This window comes from Vigna umbellata, chromosome 3 (genome assembly GCF_029865625.1).
Source record: "Vigna umbellata cultivar VRB3 chromosome 3, Vumbellata_1.0, whole genome shotgun sequence".
NCBI classification, from domain to species: Eukaryota; Viridiplantae; Streptophyta; class Magnoliopsida; order Fabales; family Fabaceae; genus Vigna; species Vigna umbellata.
The window spans coordinates 3,150,172-3,177,684 of record NC_142167.1 but is presented as its reverse complement, the minus strand read 5'-3'; the positions used below and the strand labels follow the sequence as shown (position 1 = coordinate 3,177,684).

General features: G+C 36.1%; 3 protein-coding genes across 6 annotated transcripts; 1 reads left to right on the top strand and 2 right to left on the bottom strand.

Annotated features, from left to right (window-relative positions):
• Window positions 1–2,370: 2,370 nt before the first annotated feature.
• LOC148201415 (putative pentatricopeptide repeat-containing protein At5g08310, mitochondrial) lies at window positions 2,371–6,412 on the bottom strand. Its single transcript, XM_088109185.1, has 2 exons — window positions 3,782–6,412; window positions 2,371–3,600 (listed from the first exon to the last, which is right to left on the bottom strand). Exon 1 carries the CDS (start codon window positions 6,347–6,349, stop codon window positions 3,881–3,883), a length of 2,469 nt encoding a protein of 822 aa, XP_087965311.1. The 5' UTR covers window positions 6,350–6,412; the 3' UTR covers window positions 2,371–3,600; window positions 3,782–3,880.
• A 6,258-nt stretch (window positions 6,413–12,670) lies between these two features.
• LOC148201414 (putative pentatricopeptide repeat-containing protein At5g08310, mitochondrial) lies at window positions 12,671–14,551 on the top strand. The gene is made up of 2 exons (XM_088110300.1): window positions 12,671–14,284; window positions 14,394–14,551. Exons 1-2 carry the CDS (start codon window positions 12,961–12,963, stop codon window positions 14,417–14,419), a joined length of 1,350 nt encoding a protein of 449 aa, XP_087966426.1. The 5' UTR covers window positions 12,671–12,960; the 3' UTR covers window positions 14,420–14,551.
• A 989-nt stretch (window positions 14,552–15,540) lies between these two features.
• On the bottom strand, window positions 15,541–21,315 carry LOC148201413 (uncharacterized). Of its 4 annotated transcripts, XM_088110297.1 has the most exons (3): window positions 21,177–21,315; window positions 19,372–20,281; window positions 15,541–16,399 (listed from the first exon to the last, which is right to left on the bottom strand). In XM_088110297.1, the coding sequence occupies exons 2-3, from the start codon at window positions 20,259–20,261 to the stop codon at window positions 15,997–15,999; spliced, it is 1,293 nt and encodes a 430-aa protein (XP_087966423.1). In that variant the 5' UTR covers window positions 20,262–20,281; window positions 21,177–21,315; the 3' UTR covers window positions 15,541–15,996. The 4 variants fall into 4 exon arrangements, with proteins under 4 accessions (XP_087966423.1, XP_087966422.1, XP_087966421.1 ...); XM_088110296.1 differs by lacking the exons at window positions 15,541–16,399; window positions 21,177–21,315 and having other exon boundaries at window positions 19,207–19,673; window positions 19,905–21,170; XM_088110298.1 differs by lacking the exons at window positions 15,541–16,399; window positions 21,177–21,315 and having other exon boundaries at window positions 19,515–19,673; window positions 19,877–21,170.
• Between the last annotated feature and the right edge of the window lie 6,198 nt (window positions 21,316–27,513).

Sequence of the window (27,513 nt, the reverse complement as noted above, 5' to 3'; positions counted from 1 at the left end):
TTCTTCTCCAAGCTGCTGGCCACTTCTCTCAAAAGCTGCTGCCCGCGTGCGTCACATGTGCGGACGTAGCACTTCATCCTTACTGGACGTGCGTATTCTCTCTGCTGGGCTTGCTGCTGCTCAAAAGATGGACGCGTGGTGCCTTCCGTGCTTGCTGGACGCTCCCCATGGGCCGTCTCTGTGTGAACCCAGCGTGGACGTCCGTTGCTGCCCCAGCTGGACGCTGCTATCCACTCTGCTGGACGTGCGTGTGGAGTGTGCTGGACGTGCGCTGTCTCCCAAGCTGCTGGAAGCGTGAATCCAAACCAGGCCGTGCGTGCCATCTGCTGGACGCTCCCCCTTGTGGGCCGTGTGGATTGCTGGACGATGACGTGCTTTCCATCCGCGCCAGCTCTTCTTCTAATGTGGAGAACACTGCTGGACCAGGCCCTCTTCCGTGACAAGCTGCTGCCAAGCTGGACCAGAATTTCAGTTGCACCTCCAAAAAGTAAATCCACACCTCTCACGTTTTAGTTTAAACAAAATTGATGTCACATTTTCTTTTGACCTCCAAAATGTCCCAAATATTATCCAACAATTTTCCTACAATTAATAATGAAAATAATTAGCTCAAATAATTCAAATTAATTAAAATAAGAATTTTTGGTCAATTTAAGCACAATTAGTAAAAACGGAAAAATACCGGACATTTTAGCACAATTCCCTGATTAAATTCGGTACAATAAACTAAGTGAAGTGAAGAAAATATCGACTCATCAAAATAGACCACACTTAGTCTTTTGCACTCCTCGGCAAAATCAAGACCAAGGAATAGTTCAGAGGACATCCAGGGAAGTGACACAACACTCAACACACAAAAAAAAAAACAAAGACTAACAATGACAGAAACAGAATTACACAGTTCTCAAGGAATCTGGACCAAGAAAGGAAGTAGACAATATCCAACACAAAATCAATCAGAGAAAGCAAATACTCATGAAATCATCCAAGCAATTCAAGACATGGCAAAATGATCAATCAGCTCAAGAGGTGAATCAAAAGTAACAAAAACTCACAGATGCACTATCAGTGTTTCTCTCAAGTGTCTACGGTAAGCAATTTCAACTCAATGCACTCAAGAAAAGCAAGCAACAACAGACTTGGCAAGCCTCTAATATCAACACTCAAGCACATACGCATGTTCAAATCAAAAGGTCTTTTATGGATGTAATGGGGCCAAGGACATGGGAGGATAACATATGGATGAGAAGCTATAAACCAAAAGAAATAGAGGAGCAATGGGGAACAAGTGTAAACACAATCAACTCACACCCAAAAGTTGTGCATAAAAGAATGCAGTATAGTGCTAGGAAGTGACTCCTAGGTCGTCTCTCAAGGACCAAATGTGGTTTAGTCTTAGGTCTAACAAGTAGTGGGGGGTTTTGAGTTTGTTGTTGTGGACAAAAGAAATAAATTGCAGTAAAAATAAATTAAAACAGTAAAACCGAAACAGTAAAAAAAAAACGTGCAAACAGTAAAATCACAAAATGGTAAAAACGAAAATCAACACAGTGCAATGAAAATGAAACTGGAAAACATGACTGAATGGTAAACGTTCATAAAACTTTGGTTCAGAAAAGCAAACAGCTTGCAGAAAATGTAATTTCAGATTTCAAAACAGTAAAACAGAAGGAGAAATTTGCAGCAGAATAATAAAAACGAAAATTTAAAGTGCATCAGAGAAAATGAAATGTTCAAACAGCAGCGTAAAACATCATATCAGCAGAAATTTAAAATCGCAGAAAGCATGAGACTGGCGGAAATTAAACTGCGACAGAAATAAAACAGTAAACAAACCTGGAAGCTCAGAAGCGGAATTTGAAATGAGACTGCAAATTACACTGAAGTTCATTACAGAAAACAAGAAATTATACTAACATCACATCATATTGATCACTGGAAATGGAAAAGAAACCCCAAACCTCCCCAAGGGGGAGGGGGAAAAATTACACAGAGCCGAAAACTAGGAAGCCTCTACCCTACTCCTACTCCTCTACAAGCTTCCATCTTCTCTTCCGTTTCCAACACTGGACCAGGGCCGTGACACTCTTCTCTTCAAGCTTGCTGGATTTGGACGTTGCTGCCAGATGTGCTAGATGGGAGCTGCATTCTTTGCTTGCTTCTTCATGTGTGGCAGTGAGCTGTAGCGTGAAGAGCTGGATTGTTTTTCCTCTGTGCAGCAAGACCGTGAGTTTTTCTGGAATGGACGGTGCAGGCTTCTTCTGCTGGATACCGTGCACACCAACGTTACTCTTTCATGGATAGATTAAAAACCTCAATAAAGAAAATGCATGAACCAAATGAAAATGGCAATGTGTAAAATCAGCAATATAAAATTAAAGTAGATGCTTTTCATTCAACCGTAACAATGTTCACAATTTTTCCTCTCAAAATCCAAACGTTCAGGAAGAGAAAAAAAAACTCAGTAAATGTGGCGGCTGGAGCACATAACCGTGCTTCCCATTCCAGGCCCCCTTCAAAACAATCTTTAAGAAAGCTCCATCTAAAAAAACATGTAAGTGGCGGCTTCAGCTAGTGCCCCAGCCCTCACCCGTAACCTTCCATCTCTCCAACTCTACTCTCCCTTTCGGTGGTGGCTACTCTCCTCCTGGACGAAAAACCCCCCAAAAACCAGAGAGTGGCGGCTTCTCTCGGTAGCTGCTTATTTCTCCCCCAAGCTGGACTTGCTTACCTCCGTGCTTCCAAGCTGGAATGCTGGATCCGAGAGCTCCCTCTTGCTAGACGTCACCTCCAGCTCCAAGCCTAGACACCCCCATTGCGTGTTGGACCATGTGCTTCTGGATGCTACTGGACTTCAAAGCTTCTTTTCCTAATTACCGCTTGCTGGATGGGACGTGGCTGTGTGCTGGAATGCTGGAATCCCGTGTGCACCCCTCTCCAAAAATGAAAGCTTCCTTTTCTTTTCTGCCACTTCTTTTTGCTGGACCGAAAACTGTGTGGTGTTGCTGTGCTACTTCCAAGTGTGGGCCGTGTGCTTCAATGTTGGCCCTTGTCTTCCATTCCAACTAAGGCTGAATAAGATGAATGGCCGTGGGCTTCTTTGGTTGCTTTTCCCAATTGCCAATTCAATTATAATTCACGTTGCAAGCCAAAGGTGTGGCGGCTCCCACATTCAAAAAGATATTTTGCTGAATGTTTCATCAAAATAACTTGTCCATGGGCCTAGGATATGTAACCGTGACATGGTAAGGGAAACAACTTCCCAACGTAAATTTCCACTAAATGTGGCCGTGAATTCCAACGTGGATTGTCCACATCCCATTTTCAGCCGTGCATACCAGACTTCCAACTTATTCTTTCCCAAAATGAAATTTCCAACGGGCCCTAGAATAAATAATGGAATGAGTGGAGCTGCTGCCTTTGTGTAGATGAAACCGTAGCCAAAGAAGTCCAATAGAAAAATTAAACTCCTTCCTCCAAAACGGATTAGCACATCTTTTTCTAAAAATAATTGAATCAAGTGTAGCCTCTTCCAAGTGAAATGGCAGTGTGCAGATGAATATTCTTCCAAATGTCCCAATTTGCATTTCCAAAATTTTCCTTGTAATCAATAACGAAAATAATTAGCTCAGATAATTCAAATTAGTTAAAATAAGAATTACTGGTCAATTTAAGCACAATTAGTAAAAAAGGAAAAATACCCCCCATCTAATTTAGCACAATTAGTAAAAAAGGAAAAATAAACTAAGTGAAGTGAAGAAAATATCGACTCATCACATACCTTTCTTTTTGTGTACATTTGTTTCTTTTCAAATGCTTCAATTTTTACTTGTCCGATGTAACATTCCTTTGGCAGTGGCATAAACAATTTGATTAACCTTTATAATCCGACGTTTATCAAGCAATGCGTAGGAAGTTTGCCCTCTTCACTTAAAACTTTCATACCAGAGGATGTTCTGTGATCCTTGGAAAATTTGTCTATTGCATCCATCACAACGGGGTAACTTTTATCATGGGATTCTGGGAAAAATCCTGAATAAACCATCTCCTTAAAAATCTCAAATGCAGAGGCCAAGTCCATATCAGACAGAAAAGCACTGAGCAATGCAATATAAATGAAGGAGTCGGGCTTCATTTCTTTCAGTTCCATCTCGCGTAAATAATGGAGTGCAGCAGATGGCCTCTTGCAAATGCAAAGACCATAAATAAGTGCCATAAAAGCAACTCGATTAGGAGAACAACCTTTTCTTTCCATCTCTTTCCAAACCAAGAGTGCATCATCAGGCCTTTCTTCTCTGCAAAACCCATCCACCAAAGTTGAGTAAGTGACGACATTGGGCTCCCTGTCTTCTTCAGACATTTTCGACAGAAGAGACATCGCCCTATCAACAGAACCACTTTTGCACCAACTATCTATAAGCAGACTGTAAGTCACAACTGAGGGACAGAGGCCCTTTACAACAATCTCATCCAACAATTTTTCAGCTTCTGCAACTCGGTTGACCTTGCAGAGCCCTCTGATCACTATGTTAAAAGCCACCACATCAGGACAATGGCCACGAGAACACAAATCCCTGAGCAAGTTCAATGCTCGGTCCACTTCTTGAATCTTGATCAAACCCCCCATTGCTGCAGAATAGGAAACTATGTCAGGAAGGAAACCTAGCTGAACCATGCTGTCAAGAAAATCGCATGCTTCTACAGCCCGGCCACGATCACACAGTTCTTTCACAAGAAGGGTGGAATTTTTTATCCACGGTTCATGCCCACAAGCACGCATCACTTTCAACATATCGATAGCTCCTACGACATCTTTTCTTTTACACAGGCATCCATAAATTGAGTTGTAAGTGAAATGAGTTGGTTCAATTTCTGATTCTTTCATGTCTCTCAACAGCTCACGGCTCTCGTCCAATCTATCAGAACCGCAGAGACCATTGATCAGATTGTTGTAAATCAAAACGCTTGGCCTACCAACAAATTGTTTAAGGTCATTGAAAAGACTTAGAGCGAGGTCCAACTGACCATTTGTGAGTAAGCCATCAATCACGATGCTAAAGGAAGCGGCATTTGGGAAAACCAATCTCTTGTCCTTGAAGAAATCATCCATCTCGACATCAGTGAATTTGCTCTGAATCATCATCTGAAGAAGGCGGCAGGCTTCATCCACCTGTCCCTCATTAACATAACAAGTCAAAACAGCATTGTAAATCAAAACGATAATTTTCTCCTCTTTATCTTCCAGAACCTCTTCCAGCAACTTAGTAATCACACTTGTGTTTGGAAAAGCCGATATTAACTTCGTAAAGATTCCAATATCTGGGGCAACCCCAAACTGCTTCATCTCCGAAAGCAAGCTCAGAGCTCTCTGAGCATCATTACTCTTACAGAGTCCTCCAATAAGAACATCAAATAATGAAACAGAAGGAGTGAAGCCAACCCGACACATTTTCTCAAACAACTGAAGGGCCCTATCAACCCGATCCTCCTTGACAAACCCATGAATCAAAACACAGAAAGTCTTCTCACTTAGCCTCACCCCCTGTCCATCCATCCTCTCCACCAACTCAAACGCTTTATCCACAAACCCCAACTTGGAAAACGACAATGCCAGCACAGAGCAAACACGCGCATCAATCAAACCCTTTTCCTTCATCCCATCATAAACCCTCAGAGCCTGATCAAACCTGCGAGCTTTGCAATAAGCTTGCACGACAGGCGTTAGCGTGAACTTATCAAATTCCCATCCAAACCCCTTCATCTCCTCCAACCTAGCCTCCACCAAATCAACCTCCCCGGCCTTGGACAGAGCCTCCAACAAGCAGTTGTAGCAGTAAACATTGGGAACGCAAAGACCCTTCACCCGCATTTCATCGAACAGGTGGTGGGCCTCCTGCGCAAGGCCCACTTCGCCCAAACACCGAATGAGGAAGCCCAAGGCACCGGGCGTGAAGGAACAAGGAGCGGACTCCACGAGCTGTTTGACGACCGTTTTGAGATGGGTGGTTTGGCGGGAGCGGGAGAAGATAGAGGCGATGGTATTGTATGTGTAACAATTATGGCGGTAGCCATACTGGTGTTGATCGGAGGCCCATTGGAAGAAGGAGAGGGCGAGTTTCCAAGTGGGGAGGCGCGTGAGAACGGACTCGACAAGGGGAGGCGTGAGGATGGGAGCGAAGAGGTTGAGTTCGGGCCCGGCGGCGTTGAGTTGTTGGGTGAAGACGGAGACGAGGTTGTCGGCCACAGAAGAATCATAATGAAGATTGTTATGGGGTGATCTCGAATATGAGAGTTTGGCGATTACAGAGAAAATAGAAGGGATTTTGAGTTTCTGGATTGCTACGGCCATTAACGCTCTTTCGCACGAACCACTCCAATTGACATTTGCATTACATTCCTATGTATAGAGGTGTCATTTGAGCATCTGATCCATGGGTTGACCGTGACCCCTTCTAAAATGAAGCCTCAATTTTCTAGCCCACTTAACACGGATTTTTTAAAACCTCCAACCCCTAAAGCTCCACATAAAGTGGGCTGGGGTAGGGTTAGGATGGGGCTAGCCCCAAATTAAATTAATTCATTTTTAATGTATTTTTAGTTATTTCTTTTATTTATTTTATAAGTTTAATAATTTTCAAAATTTACATGATATTTAATATTTTTTTAATTAAATATAAATGTATAAATATTGATTTTATAAAAACTTATTTAAAATAAATTTTTAATTATAAGTATATTTTAAATATATAATTTTATTATTTTGGAAAGTTGAAAAGAAAATTTTTATTATTATTTTTATTTAAAAGAAAATGAAAAAAATTTCAAAATAGAAATTATAAAAGTAACACAGTTGAGAATTCGATTTTTCAATAATTGAATTCTGATATCTATATAAATATTTGAAATATTAATTATGGATAGATTTTAAATTCGAATCTATTGATTGGATGAATTTTTAATATCGGTGTAAAATTTTTATTTTTTATAGTTTGTCATATAAAATTCTTTTGTTGAATGTTTTGTATAGATATATATGCATTAAAAAATTAAACCACAAACTTTGTAAAGTTTAAAATTAATTTCACTTAATAAAAGAACTAATTTTTTAGTGAAAATCCTTGTTAGGCAAAATTCTTATAAATATCATAAATGTTAGTATACAAGATCTAGATGTAATTCTAGTGGTTATAAAATCAGATTTTTTTTTCTAACCTCTTAGATTAAATTAATATTCTAAAATCATACTTATCTTTATCCAACAAAGATCGTTTTTATTGAATTATTTATCATAATTGAGCCGATTGTAATAAAAAATAATTAAATAATAGATACAATATTTTTAAATAAATATAATGTTATAATTTATAATACTAAAATTAAAATTATTATTGTATTTAATTATTAACATATAAAATAAATAAAAATTATAATAATTATAATAATAAATAAATTACATCAATTTCTCTTAATAAGAAACTAATAAAAAAGACAAATGAATACAATATAAAATATATGAAAAGGACATAAAAATATATAAATTGATGTAAATGACTAAATTATACGTTTTATAATATTTTTTTAAAAGAATTATATAACTTTGTAAATAATAAATATTAATTTCATTAAATTTGGAAAATTTAAAAAGTTAAAAAGTTATTATTAAGTCAAAATTTTAACATGTTCACACCAATTAAAAATAATGTAATTTTGATCACAAATCTTAATCGAATGATATTGATTTAAACTAGTGACAAAATAGATTACCATCTATAAATAAATTCGTTAGTCCATCAAAATTTTACCAATTAAATTAAATTTTTTAACTTTTAAACCTATTTTACGTGGATATCTCTGAACCGTCAAATTTACAAACCAAAATTAAGATGAAAAAATTATCAAAACAAAATTCGGAAATTAAGGAATAATTATATAAAAGCATTATTATTAAACTAATTAATATAGAAACAGTTATGAAGTAGAAAATTAATTTTATTCGTAAAAAAATATAATTACACATGAATCAATTATGATTATAAGTTATTATTAACTCTCAACACCCAATTTCGTCCGGATTGACTAATAGGTTTGCTGTATTTTATTTTCATCATGAGTGTAAAATAAAAAATAAAAAAATGAAAAATAATGAATAATAAAATAAAACAAAATAATAATAATAATAATAATAATAAAAAGAGAACAAAGCGTTCGGCCTTTTGCTGTATGACCGAGCCGTTCGTCCTCAACTAAGCGCGACCGTCCGCCATATACATCGAGCCGTTCGTCCTCTACCCTGCGCAACAGGTCTTTGTTGGCCAACATCGAGACCTTTCGTAACAGGTCTTTGTTGCATGCAGGTGGAAGGAACTGAACGTAAAACAGTAGTGCACGGTAGAGGACGAACGGTCTCCCAGTGAAGAGGACGAACGGTCTCGATGTTGGCCAACAAAGACCTGTTGCGCAGGGTAGAGGACGAACGGCTCGATGTATATGGCGGACGGTCGCGCTTAGTTGAGGACGAACGGCTCGGTCATACAGCAAAAGGCCGAACGCTTTGTTCTCTTTTTATTATTATTATTATTATTATTATTTTGTTTTATTTTATTATTCATTATTTTTCATTTTTTTATTTTTTTATTTTACACTCATGATGAAAATAAAATACAGCAAACCTATTAGTCAATCCGGACGAAATTGGGTGTTGAGAGTTAATAATAACTTATAATCATAATTGATTCATGTGTAATTATATTTTTTTACGAATAAAATTAATTTTCTACTTCATAACTGTTTCTATATTAATTAGTTTAATAATAATGCTTTTATATAATTATTCCTTAATTTCCAAATTTTGTTTTGATAATTTTTTCATCTTAATTTTGGTTTGTAAATTTGACGGTTCAGAGATATCCACGTAAAATAGGTTTAAAAGTTAAAAAATTTAATTTAATTGGTAAAATTTTGATGGACTAACGAATTTATTTATAGATGGTAATCTATTTTGTCACTAGTTTAAATCAATGTGTGAGACCCTGGATAATTAGCAAAGATAATTCTGACACCTCACCACTTATGCACACCACATCATTTCTCAGCCATTAAAACCCACTCCCTAATCTGATCCCATTCCTCTCTGACATACACGGAAAGCCGCGCCCATCATTTCTCTGAAACATTAAAAACGCACTAAACACTGCATGCACGCATGCCACTTGTCACGTTGGAAGTTTCTGAAGTCAGAGTGGGGAACAGGTGTCCGAAAATGAGACGCTCGTTCGTCTGGAATTGGAAGGAACAAAAGTGATTTTTTTGAAAAACCCTTCCACTCACCTGCACCATTCATCTTCTTCCTCAGAACCCAACCTTTCGTTTTTCTCCAACTTCTCTCTAGAAACCCTAAACTTCTCTCTACTGTAATCCTCACGTTTCTTCTCCGATCACATTTCCAGCACCGTAGGAACGTCCGCTGCACTGAGAGCTATCCACTGGATCGAACAGCATCAAAAACTGAAACTGGTAAGTTTCCTTCCGTAGCCGTCCTTAGGTTTCTGGAAAACTAAGGTTCGTAGTTGCATGCAAGCATGTAGTCTCAGTTTTCTGTATTCTGTGGTTAGATTTGTTTTGGAAGAGTCAAGAACGTAAGAAAAGCGTAGTTGGACGAAGCCACTGTTGCATCTAGGACAAGTTTGGTTGCCAATCCGGGTAAGGGAAGCGTATATGTTTAATTTATACTTGCATGTTGTATGATCTGATTTGCATGTATGAAAAGTTTGATGTTGAGCTGTTATAAACGAACCCGGTTGTACTGGATGAATATGATTTTTAATTTGGGTGTACTGCATGTGATTTTGATGCGTATGAAGGATGAATGATTAGAATATAGTTGGATTTGATGATGTGAATTAATATTATAAAGTATGAAAATGAATGTGGATATGAATTTATGGAGTTTGAATCGTATGAATGATGTTAAAGTTAAGATGGTTGAAAATCTGATTTGATGAATTCCCTATGATAAATTACGATCGTTATCGAACGGTCTTATACCGTTCGGTTTCCCTGAAAAAGACATAGAGTAGAATTCTTTCATTTGGGAGGAATTCGGTTTGAGAACGAGCGTCCTCATTGAATTACTATGTTTGAGCGTTCGGCTCAGCATAGAGTTGTCGTACGTTTTAAAATTTAATAATACTGAATTAAGTAACGTTCGGTCGTATACCGAACGTTCGTCCTGAGTAGCGTTCGGTCGTATACCGAACGTTCGTCCTGTGTAGCGCTCGGCTTCTACCAAGCGTTCGTCATAATTGATACTCGGTCATCCACCTAGCGTTCGTCAAGAATTGGTGCGCGGTCACTTACAAGCGCTCGTAATATTGAATACACACTTGGATAAAATAGCGTTCGTTCAAGTATTAAAATATTCATTCCCTTACGTTCGTTTAAATAATAGTATCAGTATTCCATATGCAAACTTCTTCAAAGAAAACTTCTAAATATTATTGATCATCCTTTTTATATTAAATCTGATCCAAGATCTTTATTTTGAAATCTTTCTAAGTATCAGTATACCTTCCATCGAGTTTGTTTATTTAACTGACCCATTTGATAGTCACGTTCGTCCATATAGTACCTTATTTGAACGTTCGTCCTAGTTCTTCAAAGGACTGAACGTTCGTCCTCTTGTGCTCTTAAAGTTAGAGATGAGAATGATGATAAATTATAACAAATTTCAGTGCGAACACTATATTGAGTGAATCTATGATTATGGATTTTGGACGAGCGTTCCAGGGAGGAACGTCTTATATATGTTGAATATTGAATTGGTAAAGTATGACTGTGGGCATGCTAATGCTGGCTTGGTCCATCCTGATATTCCGTGATACTCATCTTCACGTAGAAGGGAGTAGTCATGTGTGGGAATGGCAAGAGGTTCTATTCCTTAGGGGTACTTTGGATAGAGCTAACCTCGAGTGGCAACTGTTGAGTGTATCCCAGTTACTACATCACTCGGGTGCAAGGACGCCTGTAGCTACACGGTTCATACAGTCCGGACGGTCGTCAAATATACATATAAATTATTATGTTATATTATGTTAAATTTTATGTTGTGCGTGTGCATTGAAATGTTGAGTGTGTATGTTGAATGTATGAATTAAATATTATAAGCTTACCCTTTCGTTTTCCTTGTGTTGTCAATTGTCCATGTACGTTCGTCCTGTCTTGCAATGATCATCCGTGTGGATGTGAGCAGATGGTGGTACGTCCCTTGAAGAAATGCTGGAAGAAGAAAATTTCGATGACGCTAATCTGGTGGAAGTAGAAGTTAAAGCCGAGCCTTAGAGCGCTCATTAGGTGTTAATGTATTAGTATTTCTGTATTAATTGTGAACGTTCAGTTTGGTATTTTGTAAAACCGTTCGTTATGAGCGTTCGCTATTTTTGAGCTGTATATTGAAAACGCTGTACCTTTAACCGTTCGTCTTTTGTATGCTGTTAAATGAAAAGACTGCATTGTTAACTGTTAATCGTAATTAATTCTGAATTATGGTAATTACCGTATTTTTGGGATGTTACACAATGTCATTCGATTAAGATTTGTGATCAAAATTACATTATTTTTAATTGGTGTGAACATGTTAAAATTTTGACTTAATAATAACTTTTTAACTTTTTAAATTTTCCAAATTTAATAAAATTAATATTTATTATTTACAAAGTTATATAATTCTTTTAAAAAAATATTATAAAACGTATAATTTAGTCATTTACATCAATTTATATATTTTTATGTCCTTTTCATATATTTTATATTGTATTCATTTGTCTTTTTTATTAGTTTCTTATTAAGAGAAATTGATGTAATTTATTTATTATTATAATTATTATAATTTTTATTTATTTTATATGTTAATAATTAAATACAATAATAATTTTAATTTTAGTATTATAAATTATAACATTATATTTATTTAAAAATATTGTATCTATTATTTAATTATTTTTTATTACAATCGGCTCAATTATGATAAATAATTCAATAAAAACGATCTTTGTTGGATAAAGATAAGTATGATTTTAGAATATTAATTTAATCTAAGAGGTTAGAAAAAAAAATCTGATTTTATAACCACTAGAATTACATCTAGATCTTGTATACTAACATTTATGATATTTATAAGAATTTTGCCTAACAAGGATTTTCACTAAAAAATTAGTTCTTTTATTACGTGAAATTAATTTTAAACTTTACAAAGTTTGTGGTTTAATTTTTTAATGCATATATATCTATACAAAACATTCAACAAAAGAATTTTATATGACAAACTATAAAAAATAAAAATTTTACATCGATATTAAAAATTCATCCAATCAATAGATTCGAATTTAAAATCTATCCATAATTAATATTTCAAATATTTATATAGATATCAGAATTCAATTATTGAAAAATCGAATTCTCAACTGTGTTACTTTTATAATTTCTATTTTGAAATTTTTTTCATTTTCTTTTAAATAAAAATAATAATAAAAATTTTCTTTTCAACTTTCCAAAATAATAAAATTATATATTTAAAATATACTTATAATTAAAAATGTATTTTAAATAAGTTTTTATAAAATCAATATTTATACATTTATATTTAATTAAAAAGATATTAAATATCATGTAAATTTTGAAAATTATTAAACTTGTAAAATAAATAAAAGAAATAACTAAAAATACATTAAAAATGAATTAATTTAATTTGGGGCTAGCCCCATCCTAACCCTACCCCAGCCCACTTTATGTGGGGCTTTAGGGGTTGGAGCTTTTAAAAAACCTCCTGTTAAGTGGACTAGAAAATTGAGGCTTCATTTTAGAAGGGGTCACGGTCAACCCATGGATCAGAGGCTCAAATGACACCTCTATACATAGGAATGTAATGCAAATGTCAATTGGAGTGGTTCGTGCGAAAGAGTGTTAATGGCCGTCGTAATCCAGAAACTCAAAATCCCTTCTATTTTCTCTGTAATCGCCAAACTCTCATATTCGAGATCACCCCATAACAATCTTCATTATGATTCTTCTGTGGCCGACAACCTCGTCTCCGTCTTCACCCAACAACTCAACGCCGCCGGGCCCAAACTCAACCTCTTCGCTCCCATCCTCACGCCTCCCCTTGTCGAGTCCGTTCTCACGCGCCTCCCCACTTGGAAACTCGCCCTCTCCTTCTTCCAATGGGCCTCCGATCAACACGAGTATGGCTACCGCCATAATTGTTACACATACAATACCATCGCCTCTATCTTCTCCCGCTCCCGCCAAACCACCCATCTCAAAACGGTCGTCAAACAGCTCGTGGAGTCCGCTCCTTGTTCCTTCACGCCCGGTGTCTTGGGCTTCCTCATTCGGTGTTTGGGCGAAGTGGGCCTTGCGCAGGAGGCCCACCACCTGTTCGATGAAATGCGGGTGAAGGGTCTTTGCGTTCCCAATGTTTACTGCTACAACTGCTTGTTGGAGGCTCTGTCCAAGGCCGGGGAGGTTGATTTGGTGGAGGCTAGGTTGGAGGAGATGAAGGGGTTTGGATGGGAATTTGATAAGTTCACGCGGACGCCTGTCGTGCAAGCTTATTGCAAAGCTCGCAGGTTTGATCAGGCTCTGAGGGTTTATGATGGGATGAAGGAAAAGGGTTTGATTGATGCGCGTGTTTGCTCTGTGCTGGCATTCTCGTTTTCCAAGTGGGGGGATGTGGATAAAGCGTTTGAGTTGATGGAGAGGATGGATGGACAGGGGGTGAGGCTAAGTGAGAAGACTTTCTGTGTTTTGATTCATGGGTTTGTCAAGGAGGATCGGGTTGATAGGGCCCTTCAGTTGTTTGAGAAAATGTGTCGGGTTGGCTTCACTCCTCCTGTTTCATTATTTGATGTTCTCATTGGAGGACTGTGTAAGAGTAATGATGCTCAGAGAGCTCTGAGCTTGCTTTCGGAGATGAAGCAGTTTGGGGTTGCCCCAGATATTGGAATCTTTACGAAGTTGATATCGGCTTTTCCAAACAGAAGTGTGATTACCAAGTTGCTGGAAGAGGTTCTGGAAGATAAAGAGGAGAAAATTCTCGTTTTGATTTACAATGTTGTTTTGACTTGTTATGTTAACGAGGGACAGGTGGATGAAGCCTGCCGCCTTCTTCAGATAATGATTCAGAGCAAATTCACTGATGTCCAGATGGATGATTTCTTCAAGGACAAGAGATTGGTTTTCCCAAATGCCGCTTCCTTTAGCATCGTGATTGATGGCTTACTCACAAATGGTCAGTTGGACCTCGCTCTAAGTCTTTTCAATGACCTTAAACAATTTGTTGGTAGGCCAAGCGTTTTGATTTACAACAATCTGATCAATGGTCTCTGCGATTCTGATAGATTGGACGAGAGCCGTAAGCTGTTGAGAGACATGAAAGAATCAGAAATTGAACCAACTCATTTCACTTACAACTCAATTTATGGATGCCTGTGTAAAAGAAAAGATGTCGTAGGAGCAATCGATATGTTGAAAGTGATGCGTGCTTGTGGGCATGAACCGTGGATAAAAAATTCCACCCTTCTTGTGAAAGAACTGTGTGATCGTAGCCGGGCTGTAGAAGCATGCGATTTTCTTGACAGCATGGTTCAGCTAGGTTTCCTTCCTGACATAGTTTCTGTTAAACTGATTTTTTTTCGCCTAAAATCAGAACAAACTAAGTTTCCCCACTAATGAAGTATAGGGACAACTTAGGTATCAATCCAAAGACTCGACTAAAATTCAGCTTAAAGTGTAGAATTAATTCTTGTATTTTATTTACTAACTACTAACTCACAGGTGGGGAAACGGAATTAAAACAAAGAAAATTTAAAAGAAAACAGTAAAGAAACGAAAACTGTTTTAAAAAGAAAAGAAGAAAAATAAAATGCAAGAAAATAAAACCTAAACTAAACTATATAATCTATGTATAACAGAACAGAACCTAAACTAAAACGAGAACTGAATGCAATTAAAACTAACCTATGAATGCTAACAGTTAACAGCACAAGGAAAACAAAACTAAAACTGAACCTAATCTATATATCATCAAATAGAAAATAGGAGCAGAAATCATAATTGAAACAAAACAAGAACAATATAACAACACTGAGATTGAATTTAATCTGACAATTATGAAGCTTAACATCTCTCAAGAAGAGCTCTTGATAAGTCATGCTCACTATGGAGTCACATTACATCCAAAACAGATGTAGAAATGTGGATATTTTCCTTCACAAATCTCAAATAAAATTCAATTCCAGATTTAAAATCACATACAAAAATAATAGAAGAAAAAGAATAAAAACACAAAACTGAATGAGATTTTATTTACTGGACTCATCTTTGGCTCGAGAAGACATCTCGAAAGTGAATGCTCAAAATAGAGTCATTTGATTCCAAAAGGAAATATAGAATGCAAAGAATCACAGTCCAATTCGTTTATTCATTGAAACAACACAAGAAACACACAAGCACGAAACATAACAGAATATCAAAACACTGAACATGTGAAACATCAAGAACAAACTGTATTATTAACGAGAAAAGAAAAATTACAAAAATTGTACCGAATACATGCTCAATCAGAGTCACGGCGGCTGTCACCACCGTGATGTGCGCTCTAAAAGCAAAGAGAACGGAATCCTACTCTATAGAAAGTGGAAAATAACCCTAATCTACAGAGCTTAGAACTATGAACAGAAAATGTATCTCAAAGTGTGCAAAAGTATATGTTTACAAGATGAAAGCCCTTTTTATAGGGTCAGAAAAAACAAAAGAAAACGAAAGAGGGAAAAGGAAAGGGGAAAAAGAAAAAAATGGGAGATGGAGAACCTTGCTGTGATGCTTCGAGCTCTCACGTGACAGCTCCGGTCAGCTCTTCTTTCACACTGGTCATCTTCTTCAACACGTGTGCAACTTCGGTGGAGTGGCACGAACCTCAGGTAAGTGATGTGTTCCTCTTCTTCAGCTCTCACTCTGCCCTAGCTTTGGGTTTTGCTTTCCCTTTCTCCAAATGAAGTGCTCCAGCAAAGAACCCCTAAGGCAACAGTGCACCAAAACGCACCACATCACTAATTGGATTTCAGCCCACCAGCGTTTACAACAACAGTCCTCCCAAAACGCAGTCGTTTCACTCAAGTTTAGCTGAGCGTTTTGATTAAGTGGGCTTCCAATCAGCAGCCAATCCATTGTGAAATCAGCACTCCAATTAAAATGTGCAGCCAGTCCATTCCAATGCTTGCAATAGCAGCGTTCCAGCAGTAGTTTCCAGCAATTTGAGCACCCAATCCAACCCAAATGCCTTTCATTGTACATTGCACCAACGGCCCAATTGCTTTGCATCTGTAACCCAATTTTTAGGACCTTTCTGCAATAAGAAGAAAATGAATTAATGCCCAAAAAAAATAAAAGAAATATTTCTGCAATTCAAAAATTAAAAGAAAAAGTAAAGAAAAAAGATTTTCATTAGAAGATTTTCTCTAAAAAAATATTAATATCCTAATTATTTACAAATGCTAAAAATTACCCCTAAAAACCTAATTTTAACTAGAATTTTATAAAACTAAAGGATTAAGAGAAAAACATAAAACTAGCCTAATTCTAAGAAATTAAAAACTAAAGAAATCTAAGAAATGATTTTTAACAGAGAAAAATATGTAAATCTAGAGTGTTATCACACCCCACACTTAGACAACTGCCCTCCTGGGCAGGGACAACTAAAAATAAAAGGCAAAAGCAAGAGACTCTATCTAAAAAGAAAAGACTAAAGACACACAACAAGGAACACTAGACTCTTATCACATTCAACTCAACTCTGCTAATTACACAACTACCAGCTATTTTTCTCTAATCAGAACTGCACAAACAGAATCACCAACTCTAAATCTAAGTTTCAGTAACTCTAGCAAGTAAACAACAGTTAAATTCGACCAAACCAAACAGAAAGATACAATTCAGAGAAGTAGCAGCCCAAATTCAACCTCACAGGATAAAGTGTTTCTCTCAAAGCACTCAAGTACTTAGGTCAGCCTGTGTTTCACTCCACATAACATGATAGACCACAATTCACAACTTTGGAAAAATTCTAATTGACACTGCTTCAATCAAGATAACTCTAGATCACTAGGACTTTCATGGCTTGTAATGTAATGGAGGATGGAAAGGCTAGATGTATGGGAAATAAAAGCAGAAACTGGAATGGATAAGAGAAATGTGAAAGAGGACAAATAGAACTCACTGCAGGTATTGCATTCTTTTCTTGGCCATAATCTCTTTTTTTTTTTTCTCAGGTCTTTTTCTCAATCAATTTTCTCTTTTTCTCTTTTCCAGACCTTTTTCTTCTATTTTTCAGATTAGATTTTTTTTCTTTTTAGAGCTCTTTTCTTTTCAATCTCACCTCTGACCTTACTCTTTTCTGCTTTCTGAGTTCTAAATTCTCCTTACTTCTCACACATCTCTCAAGGTTGTTTATTGATGGGGGAAATGGTTTATAATGGATGGAAAGCAAAGAAAAAGGCTAAGGCTCAAATGAGGGTACAATGGAAAGAAATGTGAATGGGAAGAAGAAAGAAGGCCTACATCATTTATTAAGTTCTACCAAGATCAAGCACATCAAAGAGAATTAATACAAAATCAGAACTATGACTATACATGCATGCATTCACACTAGAAAGAAAAAATTGGCCCAAAACTCTCCAGGGTTAAAGATTTGTAAAAAATGGAATTGCTACTCTCTATCATGCAAAACCTGCTTATTTAGACTGAACTAACTGCAAAAACTACTGCTAGAGCTACATCTACTCAAATCTAGAGCTAAAGACACTGTTGGCAATCTATCTTAAAGAAATAAAGCTAAGAAGTTAAGTAAGTCAGCAAAAAGTTAAGTAAAATGTGAAATAGAATCTAGAAATACCTGCACAACATTACCTAAAGCTATTTACAACCTAGACAAAGTAAAACTAAACAGAATGCAACCAGAAAGAATCTCAACTAAAGCTCTACAAAGTAAAACAGCAAAAGAGACATCTAAAGCAGAATGATATTAAGCTAACAAATCCTAATTACAAGCCTGGAAAGAAAACAGCAAAAGAAGAAAGAAAGAACTCTAAACATAACCTAAACCAACTCCCATCTAAAACGCTTCTAAAACAGAAAGACAGTAAAAGGAAAAAACAATCAAAGAGTTAACTCTGAACCTAGCTAAACTAAAACAGACTCGAATTTAAAAGAGAAAAAAAAAACTAAGAAAATCATAACAGTAACAATGAATGGAAGAGATCCTAGAAAATTACTGAAAACCAGAACAGGACTCAGAAATTAAAATCTCAGAACAGAACCTATAAGGTAAAATAAAACTGAAACAAATGCTAAACAGAAATTAAAGAGTATCTAATTCGTGAAATAGAAGGCAAGAATATAAGCAGAGAAAGGAAATTCTAATATGAATTCTAATTACAGAAACTATAAGCAAAAATAAAGTCTAATCCTACAGCCTAAAACATATTCTAAAAGCATAAAAAACTAAGTATTGACAAACTAAATTCAGAAAATTTTACAAACAGTAGCAGAAAGAAAATAGAAACTAATTATGAAAAGAAAATCCTAATTGAAAACTTGAAACAAAGCATGAAACTAATCAAGAGCTTAAAACAGAACAAGTAACTACAAAGGAGGAGAAAATAATAGAAATAAGCAAAGAAAAAGGGACCTAAAAGAAGTTCTTTAACAAAAAAAAAAAACAGTAAAAGAACCTAAGCTAAAACAACATAAACCAGAAAATGAATGAACTTTAAAAGACCTAAGAACTATTATCAACAAAACTAACAACTAAACTAAAACAGATCAGTAACAAGAGTAAGTATTTACAGACTAAAGAAAGAATAGTAAACTACTCTAGGGATTTATAAACCAAACCAGACCTAAACTAAGAGAAAAACAGTTCAGAAAAAAAATACCCCTATTTTATTACTAAAACAGATACTAAACACATCTATCAAAGTAAAAGCAAAAATTTTAACTACAACCCCTCACCCCCACACTTAAGAGGCACATTGCCCTCAATGTGTGAGTGAGTAAGGTTTTCTAATCAACAAAAACATACTCAAATCAAACGGCAACAAATATGTACAAGAATAGAAACTGAAAAACACAAAAAGAACAACAACTGAACAAGAATAGAAACAAGACTAAAAAGTAAAACTATAAAACTAAAGAGGAAAAGAACTTATTCAGATTGGCCACAAATCAAAGTTAATTCGTTTTATTTTTATGAAAAACAACATATTATCTATCCTACTATTTATTATGCTACTTAAAGCTATGTAAACTACTTTAAAAGACCTGTAACTACTATTTAAAAGAAGGGAAAAGAAAGAGCTTATTGGATTTTCTCCATTGTGCTCAGCTCCTTTGTGTATTGTCTCCATGGCTGCATTGAAGTTCTCCTGCTTAGGCATTTGTTGCAGTAACTGCAGTTCTCCATTCAAATTTTTCAATTGCTTCTGCACGTTCAAGACTCCTTTAGCAATATTGACACCATCTATTGCCTCCACCAGGGTTGCCTTTGTCTCTGCAGCTTCCTCTTTGTTTAATTCTGCAATGCCATCACTGAATTCGAAGTCAGCATGTGTCTCCATCATAACCTGTGTATTTACATTACAGTCATTCAGCAGGTTCTCAAACAGGTTATCAGAAAACAATGACTTAAATTCAGAGCACCTATCAGTAGGTATCTTTACATTATGCACAACAGAAATTTCATCAAGCAATTTAAAATGCTTAGAAGTATCAGGCACATCAGGTAAAGCATGCAAGACATGAAAACGAGTGTGCATTTCAGCTATACCAGTAGAAGGATTAAAGTCAGATTCAACCTGGACTGGTTCCTCAAAAATGACCTCACTAGCATCTATCAAATCAGCAGCTAAATGAACACCTACTGTGAAGCTATCATCAACTGGAATAATGTCAAAACCAGTGCATAACTCTGAAACAGCATAAGGCATGTCAATATTTTCAATGGAAAAGGCTGAATCTAAAATATGAGTGTGTGCAGGCATAACAGGAACATAATCTAGAGTAGGTTCTATGGGTTCAACTTTAAACAGATCCAAAGCATTAAATTCATATTGAACCTTAGAGAACTCTATGGGAATGCTAAGTTCAGAATAAACCTGTGTTCTCTGATCACTAGCTACCTCATCAGGGTCATTTCCATCCAGCTTGAACATAATGATCTCTTCCTTGGCACCTGCAAAATAGTTAGAAGCAGAACATATGGCAGAACTGATTTCTTCACAAATTTCACAACCACCCCCAAGGCATGTACAACCAGTGAGTTTTTCATTACTCAGTTCTAAAGAGTTTAAGAACCCAGCAAACTCAAGTTCAAGTTCTAATCCTAAATCAGCACAAGCATTTTCAAAATCAACCATATCAACTTTCACATCATCAAAAACTACATATCTATCATCATGAGCATCTGATTCATCATCAAGAAGTGCATTTAAATCTGTGCAATCATAAAAAGCAGTAGATGCAGGTATATGAACTCTATCAATGGAAAATGCTAATTTTATGATATTAGAATGATCAAAGCAAGGACTAAAATCAACAACTTCTACAGGCACATCATGCATATGATCAAACACATTGAAATCATTTTCAGGCTCACACACATCAGCATCAAAATCCATTTCATAGTACTGAAGCACCAAAACATGGTCAGCAGCTTCCCTCATTTTTTTCAAATACTCTTTGGACTTTCTGAAATCAGTTTGTACTTTCAACACAGTAGATTCAACTTTTAAATCAGCAGTACAATCAATTTCCTTGAAACAAGAATGAGGTTCGATACTATCACCATCATAATACACATTTTCACTTAATTGAGCACTAGCAGTGGTAAAATCAGATATAGGAACAACAACAAAACTATTACAATCATGAATCACAGCCAACTCCCTAAAACCATCAACTAGCTTTTCAAAATGAGTATCAGTGTAATTATGGTCATAAGGTTCACATACACATTCAGAAATATCAACAGATGCACTCATACAATCATCACTCATCAGAGAATTGGAATTATCATCATCAAAATTTAAAGTAGAATGTGAATCAATGAAAGAAGGATTAGAGTATACAGTTACAGAGGTGGTTGGACACTCAATCTCTTGAAACTCTGCGGCAGCAGCTACCATTAGTGGTGCTTCATTGGTTGATGCCTCTTTCTCTCCTTCAACTCTCTCAATCAGCTTGTTGACAGCAGCAGCTAACTGAACCACTTGAGTAGTCAGTCCTTGAAGTTCAGATGCTGGAATCCCCTGCTGCTGATCACATAATGGATCTTGCCATGGCTGTACTGATTGGAATTCCTCTTGCTCTGGTGCATCATAATGGAAAAAAGATGGCTGCCGTGGCTGTTCCGACAGGAAATTCTCTTGCTCTGGTTCAGCATATTGGTCCCAGTATACGTGTGGCAGCTGCTGCTGCACTTGCAAGGGTGGTTGCTCATGATATGGTTGAAAACAATGTGGTGGTTGCTGCTGGAAAGCTTGATTGGCTGGCTGCATAAAAACCTCAGGAATAGGCTCATAAAACATGTCAAATCTTGGTGGTTGAGCATTATAAGGAAATGAGAAATTACCATATGCAGAGGAGTGATCCATGCTTAACAATTGCTCACAAGATAAAAACCAATCAGACCAATAAAGCCTCTATCACAGAATTCAACAAAAGAATTGAAAGAAAAGAAAATCTATACAAGCTATATTCACAATTTCTACTCTGCAGAACAGATCCTAATATACAAAAATGAAAACAAAACAAACAGATCCTAAACTAAAAAGGAACATATATGAACACAAAACAGAAATAAAATCAAGAAAACAAACCTAAACAAGACTAACCTAACACTCTAAGACTTAACTCGCCGAGTCCCGGCAACGGCGCCATTTGTTAAACTGATTTTTTTTCGCCTAAAATCAGAACAAACTAAGTTTCCCCACTAATGAAGTATAGGGACAACCTAGGTATCAATCCAAAGACTCGGCTAAAATTAAGCTTAAAGTGTAGAATTAATTCTTGTATTTTATTTACTAACTACTAACTCACAGGCGGGGAAACGGAATTAAAACAAAGAAAATTTAAAAGAAAACAGTAAAGAAACGAAAACTGTTTTAAAAAGAAAACAAGAAAAATAAAATGCAAGAAAATAAAACCTAAACTAAACTATAGAATCTATGTATAACAGAACAGAACCTAAACTAAAATGAGAACTGAATGCAATTAAAACTAACCTATGAATGCTAACAGTTAACAGCACAAGGAAAACAAAACTAAAACTGAACCTAATCTATATATCATCGAATAGAAAATAGGAGCAGAAATCATAATTGAAACAAAACAAGAACAATATAACAACACTGAAATTGAATTTAATCTGACAATTATGAAGCTTAACATCTCTCAAGAAGACCTCTTGATAAGTCATGCTCACTATGGAGTCACATTACATCCAAAACAGATGTAGAAATGCGGATATTTTCCTTCACAAATCTCAAATAAAATTCAATTCCAGATTTAAAATCACATACAAAAATAACAGAAGAAAAAGAATAAAAACACAAAACTGAATGAGTTTTTATTTACTGGACTCATCTTTGGCTCGAGAAGACATCTCGAAAGTGAATGCTCAAAATAGAGTCATTTGATTCCAAAAGGAAATATAGAATGCAAAGAATCACAGTCCAATTCGTTTATTCATTGAAACAACACAAGAAACACACAAGCACGAAACATAACAGAATATCAAAACACTGAACATGTGAAACATCAAGAACAAACTGTATTATTAACGAGAAAAGAAAAATTACAAAAATTGTACCGAATACATGCTCAATCAGAGTCACCGCGGCTGTCACCACCGTGATGTGCGCTCTAAAAGCAAAGAGAACGGAATCCTACTCTATAGAAAGTGGAAAATAACCCTAATCTACAGAGCTTAGAACTATGAACAGAAAATGTATCTCAAAGTGTGCAAAAGTATATATTTACAAGGTGAAAGCCCTTTTTATAGGGTCAGAAAAACAAAAGAAAACGAAAGAGGGAAAAGGAAAGGGGAATAAGAAAAAAATGGGAGATGGAGAACCTTGCTGTGACGCTTCGAGCTCTCACGTGGCAGCTCCGGTCAGCTCTTCTTTCACACTGGTCATCTTCTTCAACACGTGTGCAACTTCGGTGGAGTGGCACGAACCTCAGGTAAGTGATGTGTTCCTCTTCTTCAGCTCTCACTCTGCCCTAGCTTTGGGTTTTGCTTTCCCTTTCTCCAAATGAAGTGCTCCAGCAAAGAACCCCTAAGGCAACAGTGCACCAAAACGCACCACATCACTAATTAGATTTCAGCCCACCAGCGTTTACAACAACAGTCCTCCCAAAACGCAGTCGTTTCACTCAAGTTTAGCTGAGCGTTTTGATTAAGTGGGCTTCCAATCAGCAGCCAATCCATTGTGAAATCAGCACTCCAATTAAAATGTGCAGCCAGTCCATTCCAATGCTTGCAATAGCAGCGTTCCAGCAGTAGTTTCCAGCAATTTGAGCACCCAATCCAACCCAAATGCCTTTCATTGTACATTGCACCAACGGCCCAATTGCTTTGCATATGTAACCCAATTTTTAGGACCTTTCTGCAATAAGAAGAAAATGAATTAATGCCCAAAAACAATAAAAGAAATATTTCTGCAATTCAAAAATTAAAAGAAAAAGTAAAGAAAAAAGATTTTCATTAGAAGATTTTCTCTAAAAAAATATTAATGTCCTAATTATTTACAAATGCTAAAAATTACCCCTAAAAACCTAATTTTAACTAGAATTTTATAAAACTAAAGGATTAAGAGAAAAATATAGTGAAAATCTAAAGGCTTTTAACATAGTGATCAGAGGGCTCTGCAAGGTCAACCGAGTTGCAGAAGCTGAAAAATTGTTGGATGAGGAGATTGTTGTAAAGGGCCTCTGTCCCTCAGTTGTGACTTACAGTCTGCTTATAGATAGTTGGTGCAAAAGTGGTTCTGTTGATAGGGCGATGTCTCTTCTGTCGAAAATGTATGAAGAAGACAAGGAGCCCAATGTCGTCACTTACTCAACTTTGGTGGATGGGTTTTGCAGAGAAGAAAGGCCTGATGATGCACTCTTGGTTTGGAAAGAGATGGAAAGAAAAGGTTGTTCTCCTAATCGAGTTGCTTTTATGGCACTTATTTATGGTCTTTGCATTTGCAAGAGGCCATCTGCTGCACTCCATTATTTACGCGAGATGGAACAGAAAGAAATGAAGCCCGACTCGTTCATTTATATTGCATTGCTCAGTGCTTTTCTGTCTGATATGGACTTGGCCTCTGCATTTGAGATTTTTAAGGAGATGGTTTATTCAGGATTTTTCCCAGAATCCCATGATAAAAGTTACCCCGTTGTGATGGATGCAATAGACAAATTTTCCAAGGATCACAGAACATCCTCTGGTATGAAAGTTTTAAGTGAAGAGGGCAAACTTCCTACGCATTGCTTGATAAATGTCAGATTATAAAGGTTAATCAAATTGTTTATGCCACTGCCAAAGGAATGTTACATCGGACAAGTAAAAATTGAAGCATTTGAAAAGAAACAAATGTACACAAAAAGAAACGTATGCGACTCTCAGATAATTTGCCTACAAAAAGAACTTGAGCTTCGGAATTTTCAAAGATACACGTTACTTGATTTGGATCCTAAGAGAATACAAGAGAAAAAGAGACATAACAGCTGATCAAAGGAGCGCTATGTTGTTCTTCCGGTAGTCATGCGAAATCGTTTACAATGGATTGATATTTGGTTTTCTGTTGGACAAACACAACGAGAGCTCGAAATTTTTTAAGATACACACACAGTGGCGAATTTTCTGTTATATTTTTTTTATAATACTTCATGTAAATGTGATTTTTCCCATTTCATTTTCTTCCTCTAGTAGACGTTTATTACTTTTTAATTTGAAAGTAAAAAAAAATTGTCCTTTCCTTTATGCATGGATATTCAACTGATGGTGAGCTTAAACTGGAAAATTTTGAAATTTGAGGAACTATTACATGTCTGAATTTGAAAATGGATTGGCAAAATAGATTAGATTAAATAATTTAGAGAGATTACTAGAGTCATTTTCTTGTCACTGAAGTCATGAGTTAAGCTACCGTGTTCCACGTGACAACTAGATTTTCCGATAGAATAACGTAACTCAGAAGAAAAAGATATACTAGAGTTGTAGAAGTATTCTAACTATGTTTTGTTAAAATTTGATTGATTTGTTGGATTAATTTATATAACATTTAAAACACATTTTCTTAGAATTTGATTGATTTGCTGAACTGATTTAGAGTATTTAAAACACTTTAATCTTCCATCATCACCATGTAGTGTAATTTTAAAAATCAATACACGTAGTGTAATTTTAAGTTATATAAACACGTGCTTCCCTCTTCATTGCGATAGTAGTGTATAACTCCAGTGTTCGGAATCCCCTCATATTTGCATTCTCCGAAATTGAGATATAGTAGAGAAAAACATCCACAATAATCATGAGAGTTATCCTATAAAAAAAACTGGCCAATTTAACGCCATTCATTCCATTAAAAAAAGTCAATCTAGACTCTAGAGTTTTCATAGATGTATTGTAATAAAATAAATTATCAATGGTAAACTATAATTAATATTGATTTTGTTATTTCTTCCTGTTTAAGTTCTAAAGATGTTTGGAATTGTATTTTCAATTTGTTACAGCTTGTTTATATTTGATCTTTTTATTTATATATTTATCCCGATATTTTAAAGTTACTTGACATAATAAAATAAAAGAAAAAAATATATTGAAGTAATTGTCCTAAAATTGTCCATATCATACTAAATATAATTGTTGTCCCTCCACATTCTTCTTCTCGAGGTGACTTTCTCGGCCGGCCACGAGGACGCACGGCGGGCTGGACTATGGCTGCCATGGATGATGAAGAAGTAGCTCCCGTTCCCATTTGTTTCACGTTCCTGGATGAGAAAGAAAACCCTAGTGGTTTCTAATTGAAGAAGATAGAAGAGGTATTGGGCCTGGACCAGCAAATACTCAATGACATCTCCAAATTTCATCCTCACACCCCTGACAGATACAAAAAAAAAGAGGGGTTTTGGCCCAAACAAAAGAGCTTCAATTTTTTTCCACACTTCTGGTTTCATCTCTGCACCCCTATTCCTATTGGGATGTCCTCTCGTTTTTTTATTATTTGTTTTCTTTTAATTAGTTGGTTTTTATTGCATGTAACCCCTTGTATGATAACTCCACCCCTTTGCTTTATTTATATCCATTACACTTGTTTTTGTCGTTTTACATAAAAATTAAAAAAAAAATAATATGTTTTAAATGTTAAGCACACGTGTGATCGCTCGCATTGTACTTGTGCTAAAAATCTTTTCTTTTTCTTAAATAAATCACAAAAATATGTTTTAAAGATTAAGCACACGTGTGATCCCTCGCATCGTCCTTGTGCTAAAACATTTTTTCCTTTCTTATATAAAACACAAAAAAATATAAAATCTTCAAAAACTAAAAACATCCATATTTTCAAACAAGAAACATTATTTCTGGCCAGAACTACGTGATCCTTGATTCTCCATAAAAAATGGAGATACGTAGGAGCAAGACCAGTCCTTGTCAGGTTCACTTTCCCAAAAATCCAAATTTATCCATAACAAATTGCTCGAACAATTCCTCAAACTTTTCAAGCAGTTTCTAAAAGAACTACGTAACCCTGATTTCTCATTCTAAATGAGAATACGTAGGAACAAGGTCAATCCTTGTCGGACACAAAAAATTAAAAAATATATTTTGTTTCTTTAGATTTTTATTTTAGGGAATATTTAAACATTTTGAAAACCACATCGTATATTTAGTTAAAGGTACTGTCTTAGGACAGACGTTGTAGGGTGCTAATATCTTCCCTACACGTAACCGACTCCCGAACCAATAATCTGGTTCTTGTAGACCATGCCTTATCATTTTATGGTAGAGGTCTTTGTTGGCCAACATCGAGACCGTTCGTCCTCTTCACTGGGAGACCGTTCGTCCTCTACCATGCACTACTGTTTTACGTTCTGTTCCTTCCACCTGCATGCAACCGTTCGTCCTTTATTGAATAATATCACAGACGTTCGGCCGTTCGTCCTCAACCGTTCCGCCGTGCCGTCTTATTGACGTTCGGCAATTCTCATTCTCAAGCGTTCCTTCGTTCGACCGTTCAGCCTCTCAGGTAGCGAGCGTTCGGTCTTGGCTTATTGGTGTTGAGTTTAATATGGCGTTCGGTTTTGAGACTTTGAACGTTCGGTCCTGATTTTGAACGCTCGGCCTTGATGTTGAACGTTCGGTCATGATGTTGAACGTTCGGTCTTGATGTTGAACGTTCGGCCTTGATGTTG

Coding starts and splice junctions, on each gene's coding strand:
- LOC148201414 (XM_088110300.1), top strand. CDS start 12,961: ATGGCCGTCGTAATCCAGAAACTCAAAATCCCTTCTATTTTCTCTGTA. Junction 14,285..14,393: donor TGATGGCTTACTCACAAATG/GTCAGTTGGACC, acceptor CGATTCTGATAG/ATTGGACGAGAGCCGTAAGC.
- LOC148201413 (XM_088110295.1), bottom strand. CDS start 21,104: ATGAGTGATGATTGTATGAGTGCATCTGTTGATATTTCTGAATGTGTA.
- LOC148201415 (XM_088109185.1), bottom strand. CDS start 6,349: ATGGCCGTAGCAATCCAGAAACTCAAAATCCCTTCTATTTTCTCTGTA.